General features: G+C 33.1%; 2 protein-coding genes and 1 long non-coding RNA gene across 7 annotated transcripts; 1 reads left to right on the top strand and 2 right to left on the bottom strand.

The window, feature by feature from the left end:
- Positions 1 to 232: 232 nt before the first annotated feature.
- On the bottom strand, positions 233 to 2615 carry LOC142543564 (transcription factor HHO3-like). Its single transcript, XM_075650910.1, has 5 exons — positions 2207 to 2615; positions 1772 to 2040; positions 1310 to 1661; positions 1116 to 1192; positions 233 to 704 (listed from the first exon to the last, which is right to left on the bottom strand). Exons 1-5 carry the CDS (start codon positions 2352 to 2354, stop codon positions 423 to 425), a joined length of 1128 nt encoding a protein of 375 aa, XP_075507025.1. The 5' UTR covers positions 2355 to 2615; the 3' UTR covers positions 233 to 422.
- A 5849-nt stretch (positions 2616 to 8464) lies between these two features.
- Positions 8465 to 10096, top strand: LOC142541726 (zinc finger protein WIP6-like). Its single transcript, XM_075648191.1, has 2 exons — positions 8465 to 8860; positions 9435 to 10096. Exons 1-2 carry the CDS (start codon positions 8465 to 8467, stop codon positions 9894 to 9896), a joined length of 858 nt encoding a protein of 285 aa, XP_075504306.1. The 3' UTR covers positions 9897 to 10096.
- A 6192-nt stretch (positions 10097 to 16288) lies between these two features.
- Positions 16289 to 20920, bottom strand: LOC142543563 (uncharacterized). 5 transcript variants are annotated; one of them, XR_012819777.1, is made up of 6 exons: positions 20763 to 20920; positions 19942 to 20013; positions 19627 to 19820; positions 18394 to 18501; positions 17073 to 17119; positions 16289 to 16836 (listed from the first exon to the last, which is right to left on the bottom strand). It is a non-coding gene; the product is annotated as an uncharacterized LOC142543563 (long non-coding RNA). The 5 variants fall into 5 exon arrangements; XR_012819776.1 differs by lacking the exon at positions 20763 to 20920 and adding an exon at positions 20618 to 20717 and having other exon boundaries at positions 19627 to 19823; XR_012819775.1 differs by lacking the exon at positions 20763 to 20920 and adding an exon at positions 20618 to 20707 and having other exon boundaries at positions 19627 to 19823; positions 19942 to 20019.
- Positions 20921 to 21297: the final 377 nt, after the last annotated feature.

The following is a 21297-nucleotide window of genomic DNA, read 5'->3' as shown; positions in this document are numbered from 1 at the left end:
TTAATGCAACTGTATGAATCAAGTCCAGATTCATTACATGAATCCAATTGCACGTATGTAGACAATAAAAGAGAGAGAGGTTCATCCCTTCATCTGTTAATAATTAATAATATTTCGGTCTTCTCGCATTCTTCGCATAATCATGAAACTTCCTTTGAAAAATGTAAGTTGATACTATGAAATATTTAATAATGAATGTGAGATTAAATTTTAAATATAATGGGAGAGAAGCTTTGAGCAAAATTTGTCAGTTCGACAAAACATAGATTAAAAAGAACACAAACAAGGGAAGAATGTCACTATCAAATCCATGCCTCCAAATTATAAGATAATCATGAAATATAATAAACCCAAAATCGCCCCTTTTTCTTTTTTTTTTCTCAATAATTTCCCACAATCGGAAGATTACACGAGAAGTTATATTACACAAACGTAGAGGAGACGGCCGGGGAATGGAGTTGGGATCCACCTTCACTTTGCTTAGGGGAATGAGTTGATGTCCCTTGGAAAGGCTGTGGCACCGAAGCGATCGGGGCGTAGATTCCATTCGTGGTGGTTGCATCACCGGACTTGGCGGTTGTAGCCACTGCAGCAGCATATTCCGGTGGCACCAATATCCCTCCGACCACCACGAATTGAGGCGCTTGAGAGTGGAGGTTGTTTTGAATCGTAGGGCTTGGTCTTCTCATGTGCAACCGATATTTCTACATGACGTGATGAAAAATTTTAACATGCAGATGATTATAACATAATCACAGCAAGAAAATGATTCAAACATTTAATTATTTTTTTTTCCCCAAGAATTAAACCACGCTAAAGCCAATTTATCAGAATCTTCCAAATTTAACTACTTTGCAGTATTATTATTTCAACCAAATTCGAGCTATTTTTCACCAAAAACATTTAAGTTTATAAATGTTATTAATTTGATTTATAATTTTCCAAAAATATAATATTTGTCCCTTCAAATGGTTTGGCACCAACATATTTCTTGATTCTGTGCCTCGTCATAAAAATTACAACCCTCGAATAAAATGAAAACATTCCCATGTTCTTGGATCAAAGCAACAATGAAATATTCAGACACCTTCATAAAATTATGAAAACAAATGTACCTGTAAATGGCTTTTAACCTCATCATTGGTGAGACCATCGACCTTCATCAACTCCCTAATTTGTTTCGGTGTGGCAACTGCATAATAACAATTTCAAGAAAAAAAATTGAAATATTTAATTGAATTAAAATAAACAAAAGTGCATGTTAACATTCTAAATTTATTATATATATATATATATTATTATCACATACCATGCGAGCCACCAAGTTGTTGAAGGGCGTGCTCAAATCTTCTATGTAATTCCGGCAACCAATACCTCCTTTCCTTTCTTTGAGATTCCCCTCCCTTTTCTTCCTTCTTACTCGCACCACCACTTCCGCCGCCGGTGTCCGCTGTAGAACTGGTGGATGCTGGTGGCACCGATCCACTCTTTGGCTCTGCGCCTTGTGTAGGGCGATCGGTTGTAGTTGTAGTACTGCTATTAATGCCTAATCTTTTCTCTTTCTTAAATGGATTAAATGCACCGCCGCCGCCGTCGCAACCTCCGTCGCTGCTGCCGCTGTTTCTGTTCACTTCCACGACTGCCACCTTTCTTGGCGAATCCTGAATCCCATAGTTCGGAAAGATCGAATTGTTTTATCCAACTTTACAAAAGCCCACATACCAAAACACACTTAAAATGCCAAAAATGTAATAATCTTCTGTAGATTTACCTCTTTGGAAGATGGATCTGGGGTTTCATTCCATAGCTGGACACATCTGAGCCAGTCTGATTTCTTGGTTTCATTACCATTCTGAACATCATCACCACCTCTTTCCTTCTGGTATTCTTCTTCTTCACCATCAGAATGAAATGAAGCCCTCTTTAAGGGAATAAACTCTTCAAAAACGGGACTGGATGTCTGCTCCGAACACTCAGATAGCCCACGTAAATTATAATCTGTCGTTGTCCCGGATAACTGCTGTTTGCATGTCTCAATTGCTACGAAGTACCGAAATCCCACATGCACAAATTAATTAAACCAGGAAAAATGCAAACAAGGAAGATACTAAAGTAAATAGCATAAATTAACCAAAGCGATTCTAAAACTAAAATAATTTCTTGCAGTTCAACGTTTAAATCTGCAAATAGATAGAACCACCCATACTTTGTGTAACAAGGTCAAGACAGAGAGGGAGTTCACGTTGGAAAACTTGAATCTTGCGACGCTCTTCCTCTAAAGCTTGGATATAATCTTGACACCTTTGTATCTTCTCAGGAAATTCACTGTGATTATTAGGGATGCTGATTAACATTTTGGGTTGTTCTTCTTTTATGCTATACTATCATGTTATCCTTAATTTTTGCTTTTGTATACTTGTTTTAGGCTGATTGACCAAAGAAAAGTGTGAGCTTGTGACAGGGAAATGGGACGGGACAAGGGGATTAAATGGAGGAAAGACAAAGCGTTCTTTGGTTTATGGTTCTCTATTTATTTATTCATTTTCTTTGGTCACATTCCCGGCCAAGCGTTCCCAATGAGAATACTAGCTAGAATAAAGAGATCTAATATAGAAATCACAGAGTGGAGTAATAATTGGCATATGATCTACAAGAACTAATATAAATCATATCATCAATAATTTAATTTTTTACTAGAAATATTGATTGTAGCGTTTGTTGGATTATATATATAATATATACTGAGTTGTACCTCTATGTTAATGGACTTTCCAGGTAAATGAATGAAAATTTGGGAAGGTGTGTTTGTCCCGCACCAGAGAAATAAAGTGGTATAAATAAGCTTATATTGTGTTACATTATATGAAAGTGTAAGAAAAATTGATCAAGAGGCTCTCTCTCGAACACGCCAGTTACATGGGGATGTAAACCGCGGGCCCGATTTGAACTAAAAAAGGTTTGACTTTTGTGTGCAAGCATACGAGCGCGACCTGGGTGCATCGAATGTCGGACTAATCAAGGCAAAAATTGCCTAGTTGCCTAACTATAGATGCTTCGGCTGACCTCTTGATGGCAATCGTTGGCCTTTCATATGGTTGCTATCAGCCTGTATAAGGATATGCTAAGGCCATAAGACACACCAGCAAAACATCCACTTCTCTTGCATTTCTGACTCATGTTTCTCTCCTCCGAAATTACTCTTGTTTCTGCGCATTTCGCTGATAAAGTTCAGATACTTTTTGGTTCGCCAGCGTTGTGATTTGTATACATCACTGTGGGTCTGCCTGTTGTACTCTTTGAAACCGACCTCCGATTAAAATCTCAAAGCACATATCGGAGGAGACAAATCTGTTTTAAGGAAACTGTACTACATGCCTCGGTTTGGTTTTGTTTTACATATACTATATACATATTATAAACAATATACTTACTCCGGTTCCTTCTTTGTATTCACGAGTTTACTTCTTCGATTTTGTTATTAGCGCATTTTAGTTTGTAGCGTTGGCTAAGGATCTTTCGCCCCAGTGGCAAGGATGATGCTACAAGACTTTTGTAATTTTGAGTTTTAATTCTACGATTGCATACGTGTGAGATGTTTAGTTAGTTAGTTTGTTAAGTTAGGTCTATGTACATATCTCACATCCATTGGAAAAAAGAAAATCGTATGATCAACTTTTATCTGGTCTATATATATGTATTTTGGACGTAACAATCGTGTATATTGATGTTGTAAGAAAAATCTCAATTTCAACTAAACATGCGGTGTGTGTATAAATTCTAGCGAGTATATTCATATATAGAAAGATAAAAGAATCAAGAAAAATTAAAAACATTTGTAGCCATAAATTATTGAATAGGTCTCTTGTGAGACGGTCTCATGAATCTCTATCTATGAGACGGGTAATCATATCAATATTAACAATAAAAAATAATACTCTTAGCATAAAAAGTAATATTTTTTCATGGATGACTCAAATAAAAGATCCGACTCACAAAATACGACCCGTGAGACCGTCTTACACAAATTTTTGCCTAAATTATTTTAACAAGGGGAGCGTGAAACCATCGAGGTCGTGGCGTCGCGTACATGCAGGACGAATCTTTGATCATGAAATTTTTCTTAGTTGATAGGGTGTCCGTATAGGTGGGGTGGGCGGTGGGGTTGGTTTTGAATATTCGAAGGGTGATTCTTGATTTTAGATATATATATATATATATATATATATATATTAGTAAATTTTTTTTGGAGATGATATATATCTTTTTTGTGAAGTGGAATAATTATATTTATATTTAAATTTAAAAATAATGTTTTTAATAAAAATATAATACTTTATCATAAATCGAGTGATTCAAAATTTTTTTCTTCATATAATCGATTTGTAAGATGATATTACTTAATTTTGAGTGTGTATATATATTTGTGTGGGTTGTCAACGACGTGACACATGTATTTCGGATAAGATCAATTTAATGGGCTCCTCTATCTATATCCATCTCGTCTCTTATCTCCCTTATTTCTGCCCCTACATGTTTTTTATTATATTTTTTATTTGATAAAAATTTGTGTGATACGGTCCTACGAGTCGTATTTCGTGAGACAGATCTATTATTTAGGTCATCCATGAAAAAATATTACTTTTTATGCTAAGAGTATTACTTTTTATTGTGAATATCGGTAGGGTTAACCCGTCTCACATATAAAAATTAGTGAGACCGTCTCACAAGAGAACTACTCTATTTTTTTGAGTACTATGACCTTTTGGTTTAAATACACATTATAATAACAAACTTTATTTTACATTAGAACATACATAGATATAGGTATCTAATTCTCCTGAAAATCTTGAATACACCATGTTATAATACTTGGTACAAATTAATTTTGAATAAGTCATATATATATATATATATATATATTTGATTAAAAAATTTATTTAAAAATATTTGATTGAAAGCCTTAATGATAAATCTAGACATAAATACAAAAATACGATATTTTAATAAGAATACAAAGCAGGTTGTCTTGCTGAAGATGGAACCTAATCAAAAGGTTAAAAAATTGAAGGGCCAAATGTGTAATTTAAACCCCTTACATTTTTGAATATTTGCACTGCAAATGGAATATCCTCTGAAGGGGATTAAAATTTAAACGAACGGGGAAGAATCTTCCTCGAAGGAGCGTGATTCACACGGCCCACGACCACTGCGTGGTATTAGTCTGTCTCTTGCGGAGCCGTTCTAAAAAAAACGTGCGCCTTTTCGCGTACTCTAAGGGCCAAATCTCAAATATAATAATCCCAAAATCCTCTCGCCCGTGTTCCGTGTATTACACGCACACCATTAGGTCTTTGAATATTAACAATTTTTATTTTCATATGAAGTTATTAAATTTGAACCAAATTTTATCATATATTTCGATCTAAATCAGGTCTAACTATTTTATTTCTTTTCATTTAATAATTAAATTAAATTAAAATTCAAAGTTCGCATTCGTACCTTAGAAAAATAAGAAATAGTCAGAAAAATAATTTTGGTAAAATATTATTTTCAAATTGATTTTTTTTAAAGGAACTTAAACATACAAGAAAAACAAAAGATCAAACAAATATTAAAACTAAAAATGCTAGTAATATGTGATTCAATAATGAAACTTATCATATTAATTAAACATACCGTATATTCAAATCAATTATGTATATATGATAGTTTTAAATATTAAAAAATAATATATTATTTTGTTAATAAATTGATATTTTTGAAAAAAAAAATCAGTATACTTAATATATTATTCCAACTTCTACTAACACAAAGTCTTTATATTAAATTATTCAATGTGAAAGATACTACATAATCTATTCTTGAATTATCTTTTTTTCCTTTCTCACTTTTTTGTTCTGGGATTTATTTAAAATTTATTTTATGCCTTTCATACATGAATTTATGTTAATTATATTACTATCAATTAAAACTTGAATCTTATCTTATATTTTAATAAATATGTACAAAAAAATGTGGGCCGAATATCTAGTTTAGAATTAAATGTTTGGCAAAAACTGGTGTGATACGGTCTCACGGTCGTATTTTGTGAGACGGATCTTTTATTTGGGTCATCCATGAAAAAATATTACTTTTTATGTTAAGAGTATTACTTTTTATTGTGAATATCGGTAGGGTTCACCGGTCTCACAGATAAAGATTAGTGAGACCGTCTCACAAGAGACCTACTCTTAATGTTTTATATTATCTTAAGGAGGGTTATTTAGGAGATTGAAAAGATCAATATACATATTCAAAATTGGTCTAGCAAAGATTATGAAAAATTAAGTGTTTTAGGAAATAAAAGAGTAATATTTCCAATATTTAGAGCTTTGCAAGTTGGAACTAAACCTTGATAAATTTAAAATAGAATGTGGTGATATATTTTTTAAGGACAAGTCCAAATTACTAAAAGCTGCGCTTCTAGGCCCGTTGTATTTTGGGCCGTAACCTCCATTTATATGATTCATGACTTTAATCCGACCCGATGCGATTCGAATTTAAAAAAATACTTCTGCGTATTTAAAATACCAATGTACCTTAAATCTTTCAAAAAAATAAATTACCACAACATTGTTTTTCAAAGACTCGACAGTCTATTTATTCAATCACTACGACTACTAATAATCCTGATTTGGGTCTGATCGATGGGTAATTTTACCGTACGTGACACAGAAAATAACCCATCCGTTTTCGAGATTTCGTCGAGGAAGACATATAAATAAACAATTATGTTTTTTTTTTAAAAGTATACATAACTCTTGAAAACATTCGTACATAAATGATGGTTACCTCTACATAAATATAGCACGATCACAGGTTGGTCACGGTTTTGTTCAAGCTACTTATATGGGTAGTATCCTTACATATTCAGCATATGACATGCGTGCTCAGTGGATAAATTATGAACACTCATTTAACCATGATGTATGAATGAGTGGTCATAATTCATAACGCAGCATACGTGTTATGTGCTGAGTGTATGAAGACACTACCCATATAAATAACATCTACCAAGCCGTTGGTAACGGTGCATGCTTAAAAGGTTCAATTTGGAGTCCATATGTGCACATAGTGATGCTTTATTGAAGTGGACGTTTTCAATTACGTCAAACTTTACCTTATGTTGCGTTTGGATGGATCCATTTCAAATCCATGGATTTCGATTAGTTTTATTGTTGTAAATCATAAATCAACACCTTAAATTTTTGTATATTTGTAATATCAAGTCAAATGAATTTCAAATGACACTATTATTGGGTGAATTTGGATATATCATAATTAACATGAAATACTATATAAATACGTGCAATGTGGATTTGAAGTTTATGGTCTTACTTATCTAAACAATAAAAATACATTTGAAATTAATAGATTTGAAATTCATCAATCCAAGCACAACCTTATATTTTCGTATTTGCAACATGTGCATATGTTATTCTTGATGACAAATTCAACCAAATAGAACAGGCAGTTGAGATGCCATACACCAATTAATTGACACTTCCTGGATTAAAATAGGTTAATTGGACCACTTATAATTGGTGGCAAGATTCTGTTTCTTATTAGGTTTTCATGCTGTAAAATCATGCATGCTAAACAGGTAAACTTCAAAGGATATGAGATCGATACACACACACATACATACATATATAATAAATACACACACACACACACACACATATATATATGTATATATATTAAAGGGCTTGAAAGCTGTGGTTTTGGAAAATGATGAAAAGTTTATGGACTTGGGAAATGCGGATTGTTGTTTGTGAGGCAAAAGATGAACCATTCTATGAACTTAACTAGTTCCCCTTGTCCTTTGTCTCCCACTAATCCAAATGTGACAAAATCCAACTTCTTTAATGTCCCTCATAAATATCTGATCCCAAAGGTGAAATTAATTTTTCCAACAAATGAGGCCGGCAAATGGTGGTGTTATAGTTTTTTTTTATATAAAAAATAATCTAGTAATTATTTAATAAGATAATAATATAAATTAAAATGTATCAAGTCATATATCATAACTAAAATTCGATTGCTGATTTCGGCTTTATAGTTACGATAATATGGATACGAAAAATAGCTGTCTATATAAAATCGTCGACAAGAATACACAAAAGGTTCGCCGGGGAGTTTAGGAGGAAACACGATAGACCCAAGATAATGAAATTTTGATTCTAATTTCTATTTTCCCAGATATCATTTTTGTTCATCAAATGGTCCCCAAATCTGATGTTCTATATGGTAGCATTATAAGATGATATGTACATAAAAAATATATCACATAATATTGAAATAAAATGATTTAAATAAAGGGGCAGACTATAAAGTCTACTGCTCAAACCTTGTCTCCCTAGTAAACCCCAACAATATTTTGCAAAATTCCAAGAAACAAACCCAACCCACCGCCATATTCACCATGCAAAGTACCCATTCTTTCTCATACATATCTTCCAGTGATCACTGTTTCTGCAACTTGAAACCTTATGAAGAAGGCCAAGATGACTGCTCAACTGTGCTCTCTCTTTGCCCTCCAGGCCAAAAACAGCAAAAGCACAACCACAGTTTCAGTAAGTACAAGCAGGGCCAGGATTCCCAAAACCCTATTGGTGAAAATGGTGTGACTGTAGCTCTACATATTGGCCAACCAAGTTCTTCTTCACCAGTAGTTATGGCTGACAGAAGCACTAATCGAATAATGGGTGTTGGTGAACAACAGTACTGGATTCCTACCCCAGCTCAAATCCTTGTTGGGCCTACACAGTTCTCTTGTTCCATATGCAACAAAGCTTTCAACAGATACAACAATATGCAGGTTCTTTAATTTTGCACAGTATTCACTCTATGAGTTTGTGATTATATATATGTAAGAAGACACATTTGTTATGAATTTTCTGTTATATGCATTCGTACAAATTTTGCTCTTAAGTTCTATTTTTTCAAAGTAAATCTTATGATGTTTTTAATGTTGGCTTTCTCGTGAGAACCATGTTTCCCCTTTTTCTTCTGTTTGTGTTTTAAATATGATTTTGGCTCCGTTGATTTTCGCCACCCCAACCTGAGTAGTGACTATAAGAGTGTGTTAAAAAAAAATGAAAGAAAGAAAGAAAAGAAACTGTTAAATTCGAATTTATAAAAAAATAATAATCTTTTCTTCGGCAGCTTCTTTAATATAACACTGACATTCATGTGCTAGTTTTCTCTCTTAATTACTAGGTCAAAATATTGTAAATAAAATTTAACATTCATGACGTACTCTAAAACAAACATTCTTCAAGACTAAATATTCTAAAAACCAGAATAACAGCTCCTTAAATTTTCTTGATATGCCAACTCTCTTTTAACTAGCAGCATCAATAAATTTGGTTTCCTTGTTGTTCATCTCATAGATGCATATGTGGGGGCATGGATCCGAATTCCGAAAGGGTCCGGAATCTCTTCGAGGGACAAAGCCCGCCTCCACATTTCTACGCATGCCATGTTACTGCTGCGCTGAGGGCTGCAAGAACAACATAGATCACCCAAGATCAAAGCCGTTAAAGGACTTCAGAACACTTCAAACGCATTACAAGCGGAAACACGGGACAAAACCTTTCCGCTGCCACAAGTGTGGCAAGCCATTTGCCGTGCGTGGCGACTGGCGAACCCACGAGAAGAATTGTGGGAAATTATGGTTCTGTATATGTGGCTCGGATTTTAAGCATAAGAGGTCCCTTAAAGATCATGTGCGGTCATTTGGTGAAGGCCACGCGGCGCATAGCGATAATCTGTACCCGTATGATCAGGTTGATGTTGAAGAGTTTGAAGAAGAGGAGGGGGAAGATGATAACGGGGAAGAATTTAGAACTTAAAAATGGAGAATTTTGAGGAATGTGCTGATCTTTTAAAAAACCAATGACCCTTTGGTTAATGCGTTGGTTTTCCTCTCTTAGTTATTTGAATTGATCGGCGACTAGAATTCGCTTGTCTTCTTCAACAGAAATTATGTTGAGCGTGCTTTGCCATAGATTGTGCAATGAACCTTTAAATGCGGACTAAGACAAGGTAATGATACTACAATAATATAGAGGCGATTTTAACCTCCATTTAAGGATGTCTCATAATTTTTTTTAATTGGATAATGATTTTGCCATAATCAATCTTCGTATTTGCTATCTTTATTTTTATTATATATAATTGGATGCCAAAAACTCTCCATTTAGTACCGTTTTATCCCTTTTGAGCTGCTAAAATGATAAGGAAAAATTGTCCTTGTACTTCATATATGCGAAAATTGAAAGCGTTTTGTTTAACATAATGGTAAGGATTATGTGTATCAGATATAAATGTCGTCGGCCTATGTTGTAACAATTAGTGACAACATAAAATAGAATAATATAACACATAAATAAATAACTTTAATTAAAAGTAACACAGAGATAATTATGGACAAATGAACACACTTGTGCAATGCTACGAAAAAATAATCATTAAATTAAAAAAGTAATCGAATTTACAAAACCAATATTAGTGAAAAACGAAAAAATATATTTCTTAACAAGTCAATGAAATAAATTGCATATTAAAATATCAATAACAAAAATAACCAATATACAAGAATGCAAATCTATATATGTGACCAAAAGTCGGAGCAACAAAACAATTCTTCAATTAACACTTTGTAAGAGTGTTGTCTTCAAATGTCTCCAACACATCACGGCAACACGGTGAAACAATGATGTTTCGTCTTTGAGAGTTTTTCAGAAAATTCTCTCTTTGTTCTATCGTATTTCACATCTATCTGTTTTGAGCAGCAATTATCTTTCAATATATATAGAATTGTGTTGATCTTCAATAGATTCCTACAAGATACGGAAATTAATTTTTCATTATGAAACAAATAATTTTATACATTGCAAAATCTTATCGAAAAGGAAAAAATAATTTTAAGGAATTGTGTCTTGCAATGCAAGTCAAAATCTTAAACTAAATGTGATCAACTATGAGTTTCTTCCCTTATAGAAGCTAAGTGGATGGTGTCATCGTACGAAAATGTAGGTGCCATATAAAAGTTTGGTTAACTCAGGTTTGGGAAGGGTTTTGCATATGCATCTTCATCAATGCAACCTAATACTATTATATTTTAATATTCAAGCTCCAAATCTACTTCTGTTTAGCTCATTCAAAAATTTCGGCCCCACATGAATTTCAGACAGAAATGATATTACTGGAGTCCATAATATCCATTAGCTAGGTTTGCCCTTTGATCAAATTTTTTTATTTGGATTGAGGAATTTGATTTGAGCAGGGATTTGATTGATGAAATTAAATTGATATTCATTTTGTTCGTGTTTAAAATCCACCACAATTACTTTTAAAATTACAGATATAGAATGAATTTACAATTTGTCCGTCATACAAGTCAAGTAATTCGAAACTAATGAATTTTAAACCGATCATCTCAAATTTATCGATATAACCACAATCTTAGATCAACTCGCGAATGAGCCGAAAAATAGTACGGAAAGACGTGGTTGTGTGCATTAATGCGGAGATAAATGAATAGAAGACAGAGTAGCTTAGTTTTGGTTTAGGAAATTCAGCACAGCAAGAAAAAAAGAAGTGGCAGACATTATTTCTCAACTTTGTACTGTGCTGCAGTCTCGGAATATTTCTACTGTTCTAATGTTTTGTATTTTGGAAACTTATTAATAATCACTTTGTTAAGATTTATAGAGGCAGTGATTAAGAAATATTTAGAAAATGCTAAAGATTCCACACATGCAAAATAGATGACTTGATACTAGCTACCTAATTAATTATCATGGCGATATATTTTATAATCCATACATGTATCTTTTGTGACGATATTATTATATATGTGATTACGAGAATAAGAAAATTATATTTTTGATCTAGTAATTTGCACGTTTTAAAATTTTTGGTTATGTTATTGATTATTAATTTACTGTCTTAGTCTACTAAGTTGTATTTTTTTTCAAATTTAGTCTTTTTCGTGAGAGAGTCATCACCATGTTAACAATGTTTTGATGACACATCATCTTTTTAATTTCGGTTTCATGTGAATGTTCCAATTAGAAAAAGGAAAAATAAAACAAAAATACAAATTGATGGATTAAAATCGCAAATTTATTAACAACATGACAAAAATATGAAATATATGTAAGTTACAAGATAAAAAAAAAATACAAGTTTCCTTTATGCAAACCCATTTGTGAACTCAAGAAATTAGAAAATTTTAAAGATTTAATTTGACTTGTCTGTAAGGCTGGACCCTCCTCAGTCGTCAGTGCACTTATACTTGAGCTAGCCCTTTTACAAACATGCTTAACCAGGACCCATCGCTTCCGCAGTTTTAATGCTAAAAGAGAAAAGAAAAGAAAAAAACATACAAATTAACTCCTAATATAAATTTCAAGAAAAAAGAGAGAAAGATACAGTGTGAGGAGGGTGAAACAGCCTCTGAGCTAGCTAGCTTTGACTTGGACTGCTAATGGAGACAACAAGAGTCAGACGGTAATATTGGACCACTGCAAGTTTCTGTTTTAGGGTTTCACCCAAAGCATCACTTTTTTTTACCATTTCAGGTCAACAAATTAAACACACACATACTCCACACGCACAGTTCTTACCTTGTAATAACACCACCTCCATTTTTATATACAGTGTCACCGTCACTTCAAGCCCCTTTTTTGGGACTCTCTTTTCACTTTGTTTCCTTCTGATCCCTCACTTCTCTGTCTTGTGTTTGTACAATTTGATTGCATGCGCATGCATGCATATGGCTTTACATTTGGCTTTTTCCGTCCATGCGTATATGTATATATGTATGTATAATCTGTACTCATATTTAGCTATATATATATATATATGTATGTATCTTGTCTTGCAGATAATTATTTCTTGATTGATGAATAGAAATGGGTGGGGAAATATTTTCGAATCTGGGCTTTATCAGATACCTTAGATAGACAATTGGTGTGGATGGGTTTAGGTTTCAGAAGGAGAAGACCAAAGAAACACGAAAAAAATATATATAGCTAGCTAGCTCGTTTGGTCGGAGCCGTGATCTGTGATATATAAATTAAATTAAATTTCTGTATTTGAAAATTGACTGGGTATTATATAATTCTTTAAACAGAGTTTTTATTAGTTTATAAAAATTTAATTGTAACTTTATTAATTTAAGATTATATAATAAACTTTGTTGCGTGTAAGCAAAACATATATTCTTGTAGTTTAGTGTGGGACTTGTACATGTGCCGATGCGCATTAAATTAAATTGATACAATTAATTAAATGATAAATTCAAGAATAAAAATAAAGAAATAATCAGCATGGAAGAAATGTGTCAAAGGAAAAATAAAATTTTGGAATTTAAAAAAGAAGAAGTAAAATTAAATATAAACTGATAGGATTTTGGATATGAAACTATTTTTATTGGTTTTATAGATAATTTTCAGGGTATTTAACCATATTCTTTAATTTACACACCAAATTTGATTTAGGAGTACTGATTTTTGAAATTAGCGACTACTATTTACATGGATGACCCAAATAAGATATCTGTCTCACAAAATACGATCTGTGAGACCGTCTAACACAAGTTTTTGCTGCTAAGACACAAGGAAAATTTCCAGACAAATGGTAATTATAACATATTTAATATCTATACAATATCACTGAGTAAGAGATTTCTATAATAATTGATTTGGTCTTTCAAATACATCAATTCTTTTTCTTTAAACAATACTTTTGTTTTATGACAAAACGAATTATATGTAACAAAATAAAATTCTAACAATAGGTTTGGTATAAAAAACTATTAAAATATCATTATCTTTTATGTAATTATATTTTACATATATATAATTATCACACACACATTGTACATTTAGATTTAATGGATCATACATACGTAAAATTGAGGCAAAACGGTCAGTACAGTTTCAAATTAAGTTGAAGGCGAGTTAAGACTCGAGAGGCAATTTAAGGGGTTTAAAGTTTCTTTTATTATTAATAATAAGGCAAAAACTTGTGTGAGACGATCTCACGGGTCGTATTTTGTGAGACGGATCTCTTATTTGGGTCATCCATGAAAAAATATTATTTTTTATGTTAAGATTATTACTTTTTATTATAAATATCGGTAGAGTTGACCCATTTCACAGATAAAGATTTGTTGAATGAATTTAGAAATACACTAGTTTTTGTGTGAAAGGAAAAATAATCTTGAATTTCAAGATATAATTTATTCATGGAAATAATATCTTCCTTAAATTTATTTTCTTATTGATATGATTTTGGAATATTAAATATGATTTTACGTGAAATTATTAAGATATTTATGTTAAGATTTTTGTGATATGATATCCTTGTTTAAAAAGAGTTTGTTACTAATTAAACCTTTAATTTCCTTGTATAATAGGTTTCCTTATGAAGATAAACTCTAGGAGAGATAAAGACCATAAATAAGAGGATTTATATCATGCAAAAGAGACAGTTTTTCTTGGAGTAGTTTTTCGTGGAGGTGATTTTCGTGTGGGCTTTTGGATTGATCATACACGCACTTTGCACGACACAAACGTTTCAGAGAACAATAATTCACAACGTTCCTGCTGATCGAAGAAGTGCTGATGTCGTGTGTTGCCTTGATTGTTGGAGACATTTACAGACAACATCCGTGACGAAGTTGGCTGAAAATTGTTTTTGTTGCTCCAGTTTTTGACATCACATTTTTGTTTTCTTGAATAAGTTTTATTCTCGTTATTTGTTTTTAGAAAGTATTTATTTTCTCAACGTGTTGAGAAAATTAATTTTATTAATAATCACTATTGATATTGTTTTCGTGTAAACTCATTGGTTTTTATAGTGATTAATTTTGCCTTGAAGCACTTGTGCAAATTTAATCTTGACTATCGTATTTTTTTAAAGTCAATTTGTGTTACAAACTTTAATATTCCGCTGCATATTGTCTGAAATGTTGTAGTATTCAACACAATACTTAATTATGATAAAAACACAAATTTACAATCTATTCTACTACTGTTGTATATACTCACATCTGTCAAACAATTAACCCTAACATTGTGTTTTTGAAATCGACCACAATTAATCTTGAAATTACTTAGAAAATTCATTTGGGTTTCTTTCTTTGCAACCCAATGGATCCATTAGTTATTCTCCCCGTTCAACACGAATATTGTAGCGCATATGTTGGCTCGCCATATAGTGATGGCCATGCGTGGCTTTGTTTGGGAGGGAGATCTCCCTCGTTTTATTACCCCTTTTGCAGAGACAATTGCTTCGGTTAGTAATTAATATATTTGTTCCTTTAAGAAAAATAAATAAATTATAATAATAAGGCATTCATTTTCAAGAGACCAGTATTGTAATGTCATAAAGTATAAACATTGAAAATATATAATATATAAATTAAATGCACGGGTAAATCAAACATACTAATCTGGGATTAATTGCAAGGGAGTTGTTTGCGTCAAAAGTAAATTATTGACCCAAGAAAGTATGAATGAAAGTCCAATAAATTAGGAAATATTTTTGGTCTATTAGGATAAAATATTTTGAACGATTAATTGGTTGAAAGATTGAAAAAGTTTGTGGAGCCACACAACTGACTTTGAAGCCAACATGCAACGACGTGAAACATTGGAGATCGTGACTTGAGATCATGGAAGAAGTGGGAACTCCCCATGACTGAAACTAAAGCATCGGCAAAAACAGAAGAGAACAACACAACTGAACTCAACTCAACAGTACTTGCAAACACTGCAAATTCTCTCTACTCAAATTTATAGCAAGCTTTCACATTTCTTAATTTTTCCATTGTTTTGTCTAGTTTGCTGTTCAAATTTCTAGCAACTCTTATTTTGTTTTTATGTTCGTTTTATTTTCTTTGTGATTGTGTAAATGAAATGATCGTGATAAGAATTTTATCTTTTCTAGTATCGTTTTTATTTTCAACTCTTTCGTTTTAGCTAATATTTTTTCTTAACAGATTATAACTAACAATTAAATTAGAGATTCATAATCATTTTGTGTTTAGAAATAATTTTTACAATTTTCATTTAAATCGGTGCTTCTAGCATCTAACATGCCCGCATAATCACAAAATTTGGACAAACAAGACTATTCCACGATGACTACGCCAGTTAGGTCAACCGCGTAGGTCTCGATTATATGAGTAAAAGAAGAAATTACAAGTAAAAGCCTAAATTACAAGGAATTATAAAGTCAATATTGCATTCATTAGCATTACATGTTTCCTTGGCTGAAGGAAAATTTACATGGAATTCACAGCAGAGATCATACACGAGACAAATTCTCCTTAGCTGAAGGAAAACTTTTAAGGCATATGAGAGGTCAGCGACACCGACATGAGATACCATTCTTGAAGTAAATTTTGCACATCCGCTTTAGCGTAGGTTCTGTGGTACTATAATCAAGAACCCTCTCCAAACCATTAAGCGAATATATATGGCGACTTATGGTAAAACTTGCTGCAATAGCCACTTTCTCTTGGCTTGATGGCAGGAAGAAGCCGATCCATCTGTTCATACAAATACCTGAGCTTATGCTGACTGTCTTGAAAATGTAAGACAAGCCCGGAAAAAATTAAACACGTCCTTTTAGCATTAGTCTAAATTTCAGCCCCGGTTCTTGTAATGAGAATTGTATGCTCGAACTGTGCTGCCGGGCATCCATCGGTTGTTAGAGTAGTCAAGTTGTCTTCCCGTGTTATGCACTCTGTAGGTCTCAATGTAAGAATTGGTTCTGCACGAATGGCAAACTTCTCTTTATCAAATCAAATAGAGGAAAAAAATCAAAAATTTGTTCATGCTCTGGCAACAGTTGAACATTTATCAGCAAATATGCATTTGTAGCAAGTTCAATTTTATTCGAAGGGGCAATTCAAGATTTGATATTCCTCCCCAGTTCATATTCTTCGAAATCAGTCATCTGAGCCAACCAAGAATAACATATACGACAAATAAATCTACAGCATTCACCAATGGTGGATGTTTTACCACAACCATGCGGCCAGCCTCGTCATTACCTGCAGAAGAAGATAATTTACATAATTATATAACACGGGCAATCAAGAATATTAATTTACATGACTGCATAGCAAACTAACACAATCAGGATCCAGAATGACACGTACAATGGAGGGGAAGAGGAGGAATTTCTCTACCGCTTAAACATGAGTGAATTCTATCCTCTAAAGGCATGCCTCCCCCAATTTTTTGTGGGGAAGTAGGATCCAAAAAAATAAACTTGTGAAATAAGAATAAGAAATTATCTATGAACTCTTATCATATCTATGTAACATTACAAGTAGGTACATTCTTCATATCTTTGCCGAAGATTAAAAAACATCCCTACTAATAATGTGTAGAAAGTTTAAAAAAGAGGAGATTAAACAAAACAAATCTTTTAAAGATTCAAAACCAACAGCATCTTGAAGAATATTGTTATCCAATAAAACTTTGAAAGGCCGACCAAGCATAACCAGAAAATTCCTCTTAAATTTTATGGCATCAACATTATATTCTAGCAAACTCAAGCACAGGGGAACCAAGTTTTTTCACATGCATTTTTCTCTTCTATTGTTATAAAAAAGACAGTTCGAAACCATAAATTTACACAGTACCATGACTTAACTGAAAATGTTCCTGGCATAACTTAAAACAGATATTATAAAATTAAAAATCAAATATAAAAACGATCAATTTTCCATACTGGCCACCATGAAAAAAGAGTGAGAAAGGATTCAGTATAATCATGAATAAGAGTAGCTCATACCAGAAAATTTCATAAGTTCGCAACTAAACAAAAACTAATAATTTTCGCTAATGCTTGGCATACAATCAATAAAAGATAATAGCACTTGCGTGCATCAGTTTTTATTTATAACAATTAATGATCGAGCACTGACAATGTTTTTTCAATAACGAAGTTGGACTTATAATTAGAATAAGCTTTGATAAATAATGTTGACTGTTCCTTTACCGAAAATTTTTACCCTCAAGAAGTTAGAGAGGTTACAATAAAAATTATGTAAATTGATAAATGCCATTATTTTATCCGTGAATTTTTACCCTCAAGAAGTTAGAGAAGTTACAATAAAAATTATGTAAACCGATAAATGCCATTATTTTAACCTCAAACAATTTGACACATGCTCTCACCTAGTATGATGCTTTTTTAACTTACTATACTCAAACATTTTAATAAATAACAATCAACCGTCCCCTTGCAGCGCATGCAGATATTCATAGCAACTAACAAACCGGTAAACATATGGTGGAACTCAAGAAAGGGACTTACGGTGGTGAAATATAAGGAGGCTCAGAATGGAATATAGTTCCAATGCCATGTCCCACAAAATGGTCCACGACACGGTCCACACCATAGCCAAAATTTTCAGCATGGTCACTGAGACACCAAAAAGAAATTGTCCACTTTACAGTTTTAACTTCTATTTAGTGCAATACAAAACAATAAGGTTTAAGATCAGTATAAACCGATATATCAGCAAAAGAAAAAATAAAGAAAATCGCATGCCTTCTGTTCCACACTTTGCTTAACTAGTAAGGTATATTACTTTATACTATCAGAAAGGAAGATTTTCTCCAGGCTGTGATTAAGTCTTTCATTATTTTTAGTAGTTTTAGATCCAATTAACTGTCATCTTCTGTTTTTTTTTAAAATTCTAAGCATAAATAATATCATCGGTTGTGGTAAAAAAGAGAAGAACAAATAAAAACACATGCAAATCACGGATTGTTGGTTCTGCATAGGATTTGGCACACTTATTTGGCTGTCTAATTACAGCACGGATAAATTATCCTGCAAGACTTTGGCACTCACAGAAAAGGTTAAACTGGAAGAATTTTTAGCTATAGGTACTGGATTAATATCATATGAGAAAATTATAATATCTGAACAAGGTGGTGAATCCTTAAGTACTGGATTGTCATATCTGTGAAGATTATAAAATCTTAATAAGATGGTGAAAAAGTACGATGGCTAGGATGCAAGTTAACGTCAGCAATTTCCAATGTTCAAGTAAAAATAATCTCCCAAGACTGGGACTTATAATTAAGGTGACTTGAGCCTTCGAAGACCAAGGCAGGGATTAACAGTTAATCTAGTTCAAGGCTCAAGGGATAACTTGCCTTGTGGCCTTCTGGTAACTATGACCTAGCGCCCTTCGAGACCATGGCGCAAACAAAAATCAATAAAGGGAGATCACTAGACAAGATCCACAAATAAAAGATCTAGTATAGAAAACATCATCTCTTAGTGACAACATTTTAGTAAGTCAAAATGTTCAACCCCCAATAGCCGTCGGCGAGACTCTGATTCAGATATGTAATTGCATCCCTATCCTCAATTGATGGCTACACGAGCCTCAACTAAGTCACAGAGTGAGAAGAAAACTTTGACCAGAAGCTGATGGTAACAAATGAATAACTACATGTAGGTAACCACCAAGAGACACAAGCACCAAGAGTATCAATATCTTATACTAGAGTTAATAAAACAGTAAATTCACACCCTAACCAATGATCCGGCATGTTCTAGCACCCGAGCGGCAAGCGGGCAAGCATCCCTCATACGGAAAATTCCTTCAGAATCATGAATGTTTCCTTGAAATTTCTGGCAACACTTCTGAACTAAGGTAAGGAGGCTGAGGAATATGATCAGGCACAGGAAGCCGTTGTGATACCTTTCCACGCCTTAGAGAAGGCCTTCTTTTAAGTGAAGCATATAGTAATAAAATTATAAGTGAAGCATATAGTAATAAAATTATAAAAAAATCACTTCATGCTACTTGTGACCTATGAGAATCCTACAAAAGCATAAAATTACCTTCTTATTCTCATGGCCTCTTCCAAACCCGATAGCTTTTCTTTGAATAAATAACAAAATGCCTCTTTAAATCTGAAACTTCAACCAATTTCACAACAAGAATTTGACAACAAATATGAAAAGGAAAAAAATGGTACATAAACAAAAACTCAACTTAAGCACATGAAATTCATACTATATAGATTCTAATATTTTAAACCTTGGGATTAACATATCATCTTACGACAGCTTAATATTATATAACTATGAGCAATCTTCAATGAACAAAGACTCCAACTTTATAGCCCGTGTTGCAATATGAATATAAAATCAAAGTAAAATTATTTACAACTTAAAACTTTACAAGATTGTCATGAACAAATAATGATATCAAAATGCACAAAGAATTCAAGTTCACTGAAATAATGAAGTACAAACATGATCAGTTGCTCAGATGTAAAAATGGCCCCAGTACCAAAGTACAATAATGCCCAATTCAAAATATTACTAGCTTATCATGAATACTGATACCGAAAGCAGAAGGAACTAAAGCTTACAGCAATAACAGTAAAGGCACACATATGAACGATTACGCAGACATAGAATGCACCTAAAATCAACGTAAAAGAACGGCTCAATTCAAAATCTTACAAGAGGGTGATAAATATTGGCATCCAAATCTTTTAAAGAACCTTACCAAAGTAAAAAGAATGCCCAATCCAGAAGTTTACAAGATTATCATGACCATGGATACCAAAGGCAAAACGAATAAATTTCAACGAAGCAGAGAACACACAATGCACACACATATACGAAGACTTATCCAGAGACAAAACACATACAAGATAAAGGTTCTGTCGATGTTTCCACGGCATCTGGGCCGTTGATTTTAAAGAATTTGATGGACCCCGTATATGAATCGGTGAACCCTGCATATACGTGGTTAAATTTGGGGCAGTGCCCCATGGTAGGGTGAAATATTCCCAAGATAAAGGCAAAGTGTGGCGGGAGGAGAGTGGGGCCCCCATAAGAACACTGGAAGATGCTGATAATCTGGGTTTTTCGTGAAGAAGAGAAGAATGAGCTGATTTGGGAAGCTGAAGCATTTGCAAAAGCCATTATTGTCGCAGGAGACTACTGGTTTGCGGTTGAATTTGATGGGCAAGATTCATAAGGGACCGTTTGGTTCCCTTGATAATAGGCTGGGTTTATTAATATGGCCCATGTGCCATGTTTGGTTCAATTTTATCCTTGGGCCTGTAAACATTTGTGTTTAATTGATGGGACTTGTTTTTATTTTTTGTGTAATTTGGGTATGCAATTTTTTGTGAACTTATCCATTTGGCTATGTTGGTTTTCTCAGTTTTCTGAATTTGG

The sequence above is a fragment of the Primulina tabacum genome, chromosome 4, assembly GCF_025594145.1.
Source record: "Primulina tabacum isolate GXHZ01 chromosome 4, ASM2559414v2, whole genome shotgun sequence".
NCBI classification, from domain to species: domain Eukaryota; kingdom Viridiplantae; phylum Streptophyta; class Magnoliopsida; order Lamiales; family Gesneriaceae; genus Primulina; species Primulina tabacum.
This window is presented reverse-complemented; position numbering and strand designations above follow the sequence as displayed.

Bases quoted from the DNA above. Each gene is read 5' to 3' on its own strand.
- LOC142543564 (XM_075650910.1), bottom strand. From the start codon at position 2,354: ATGTTAATCAGCATCCCTAATAATCACAGTGAATTTCCTGAGAAGATA. The intron at 2,041-2,206 runs GTATGGGTGGTT...GGTACTTCGTAG, and splicing joins TCTTGACCTTGTTACACAAA to CAATTGAGACATGCAAACAG. The intron at 1,662-1,771 runs GTAAATCTACAG...TATGGGATTCAG, and splicing joins CAGATCCATCTTCCAAAGAG to GATTCGCCAAGAAAGGTGGC.
- LOC142541726 (XM_075648191.1), top strand. From the start codon at position 8,465: ATGCAAAGTACCCATTCTTTCTCATACATATCTTCCAGTGATCACTGT. The intron at 8,861-9,434 runs GTTCTTTAATTT...TTCATCTCATAG, and splicing joins ACAGATACAACAATATGCAG to ATGCATATGTGGGGGCATGG.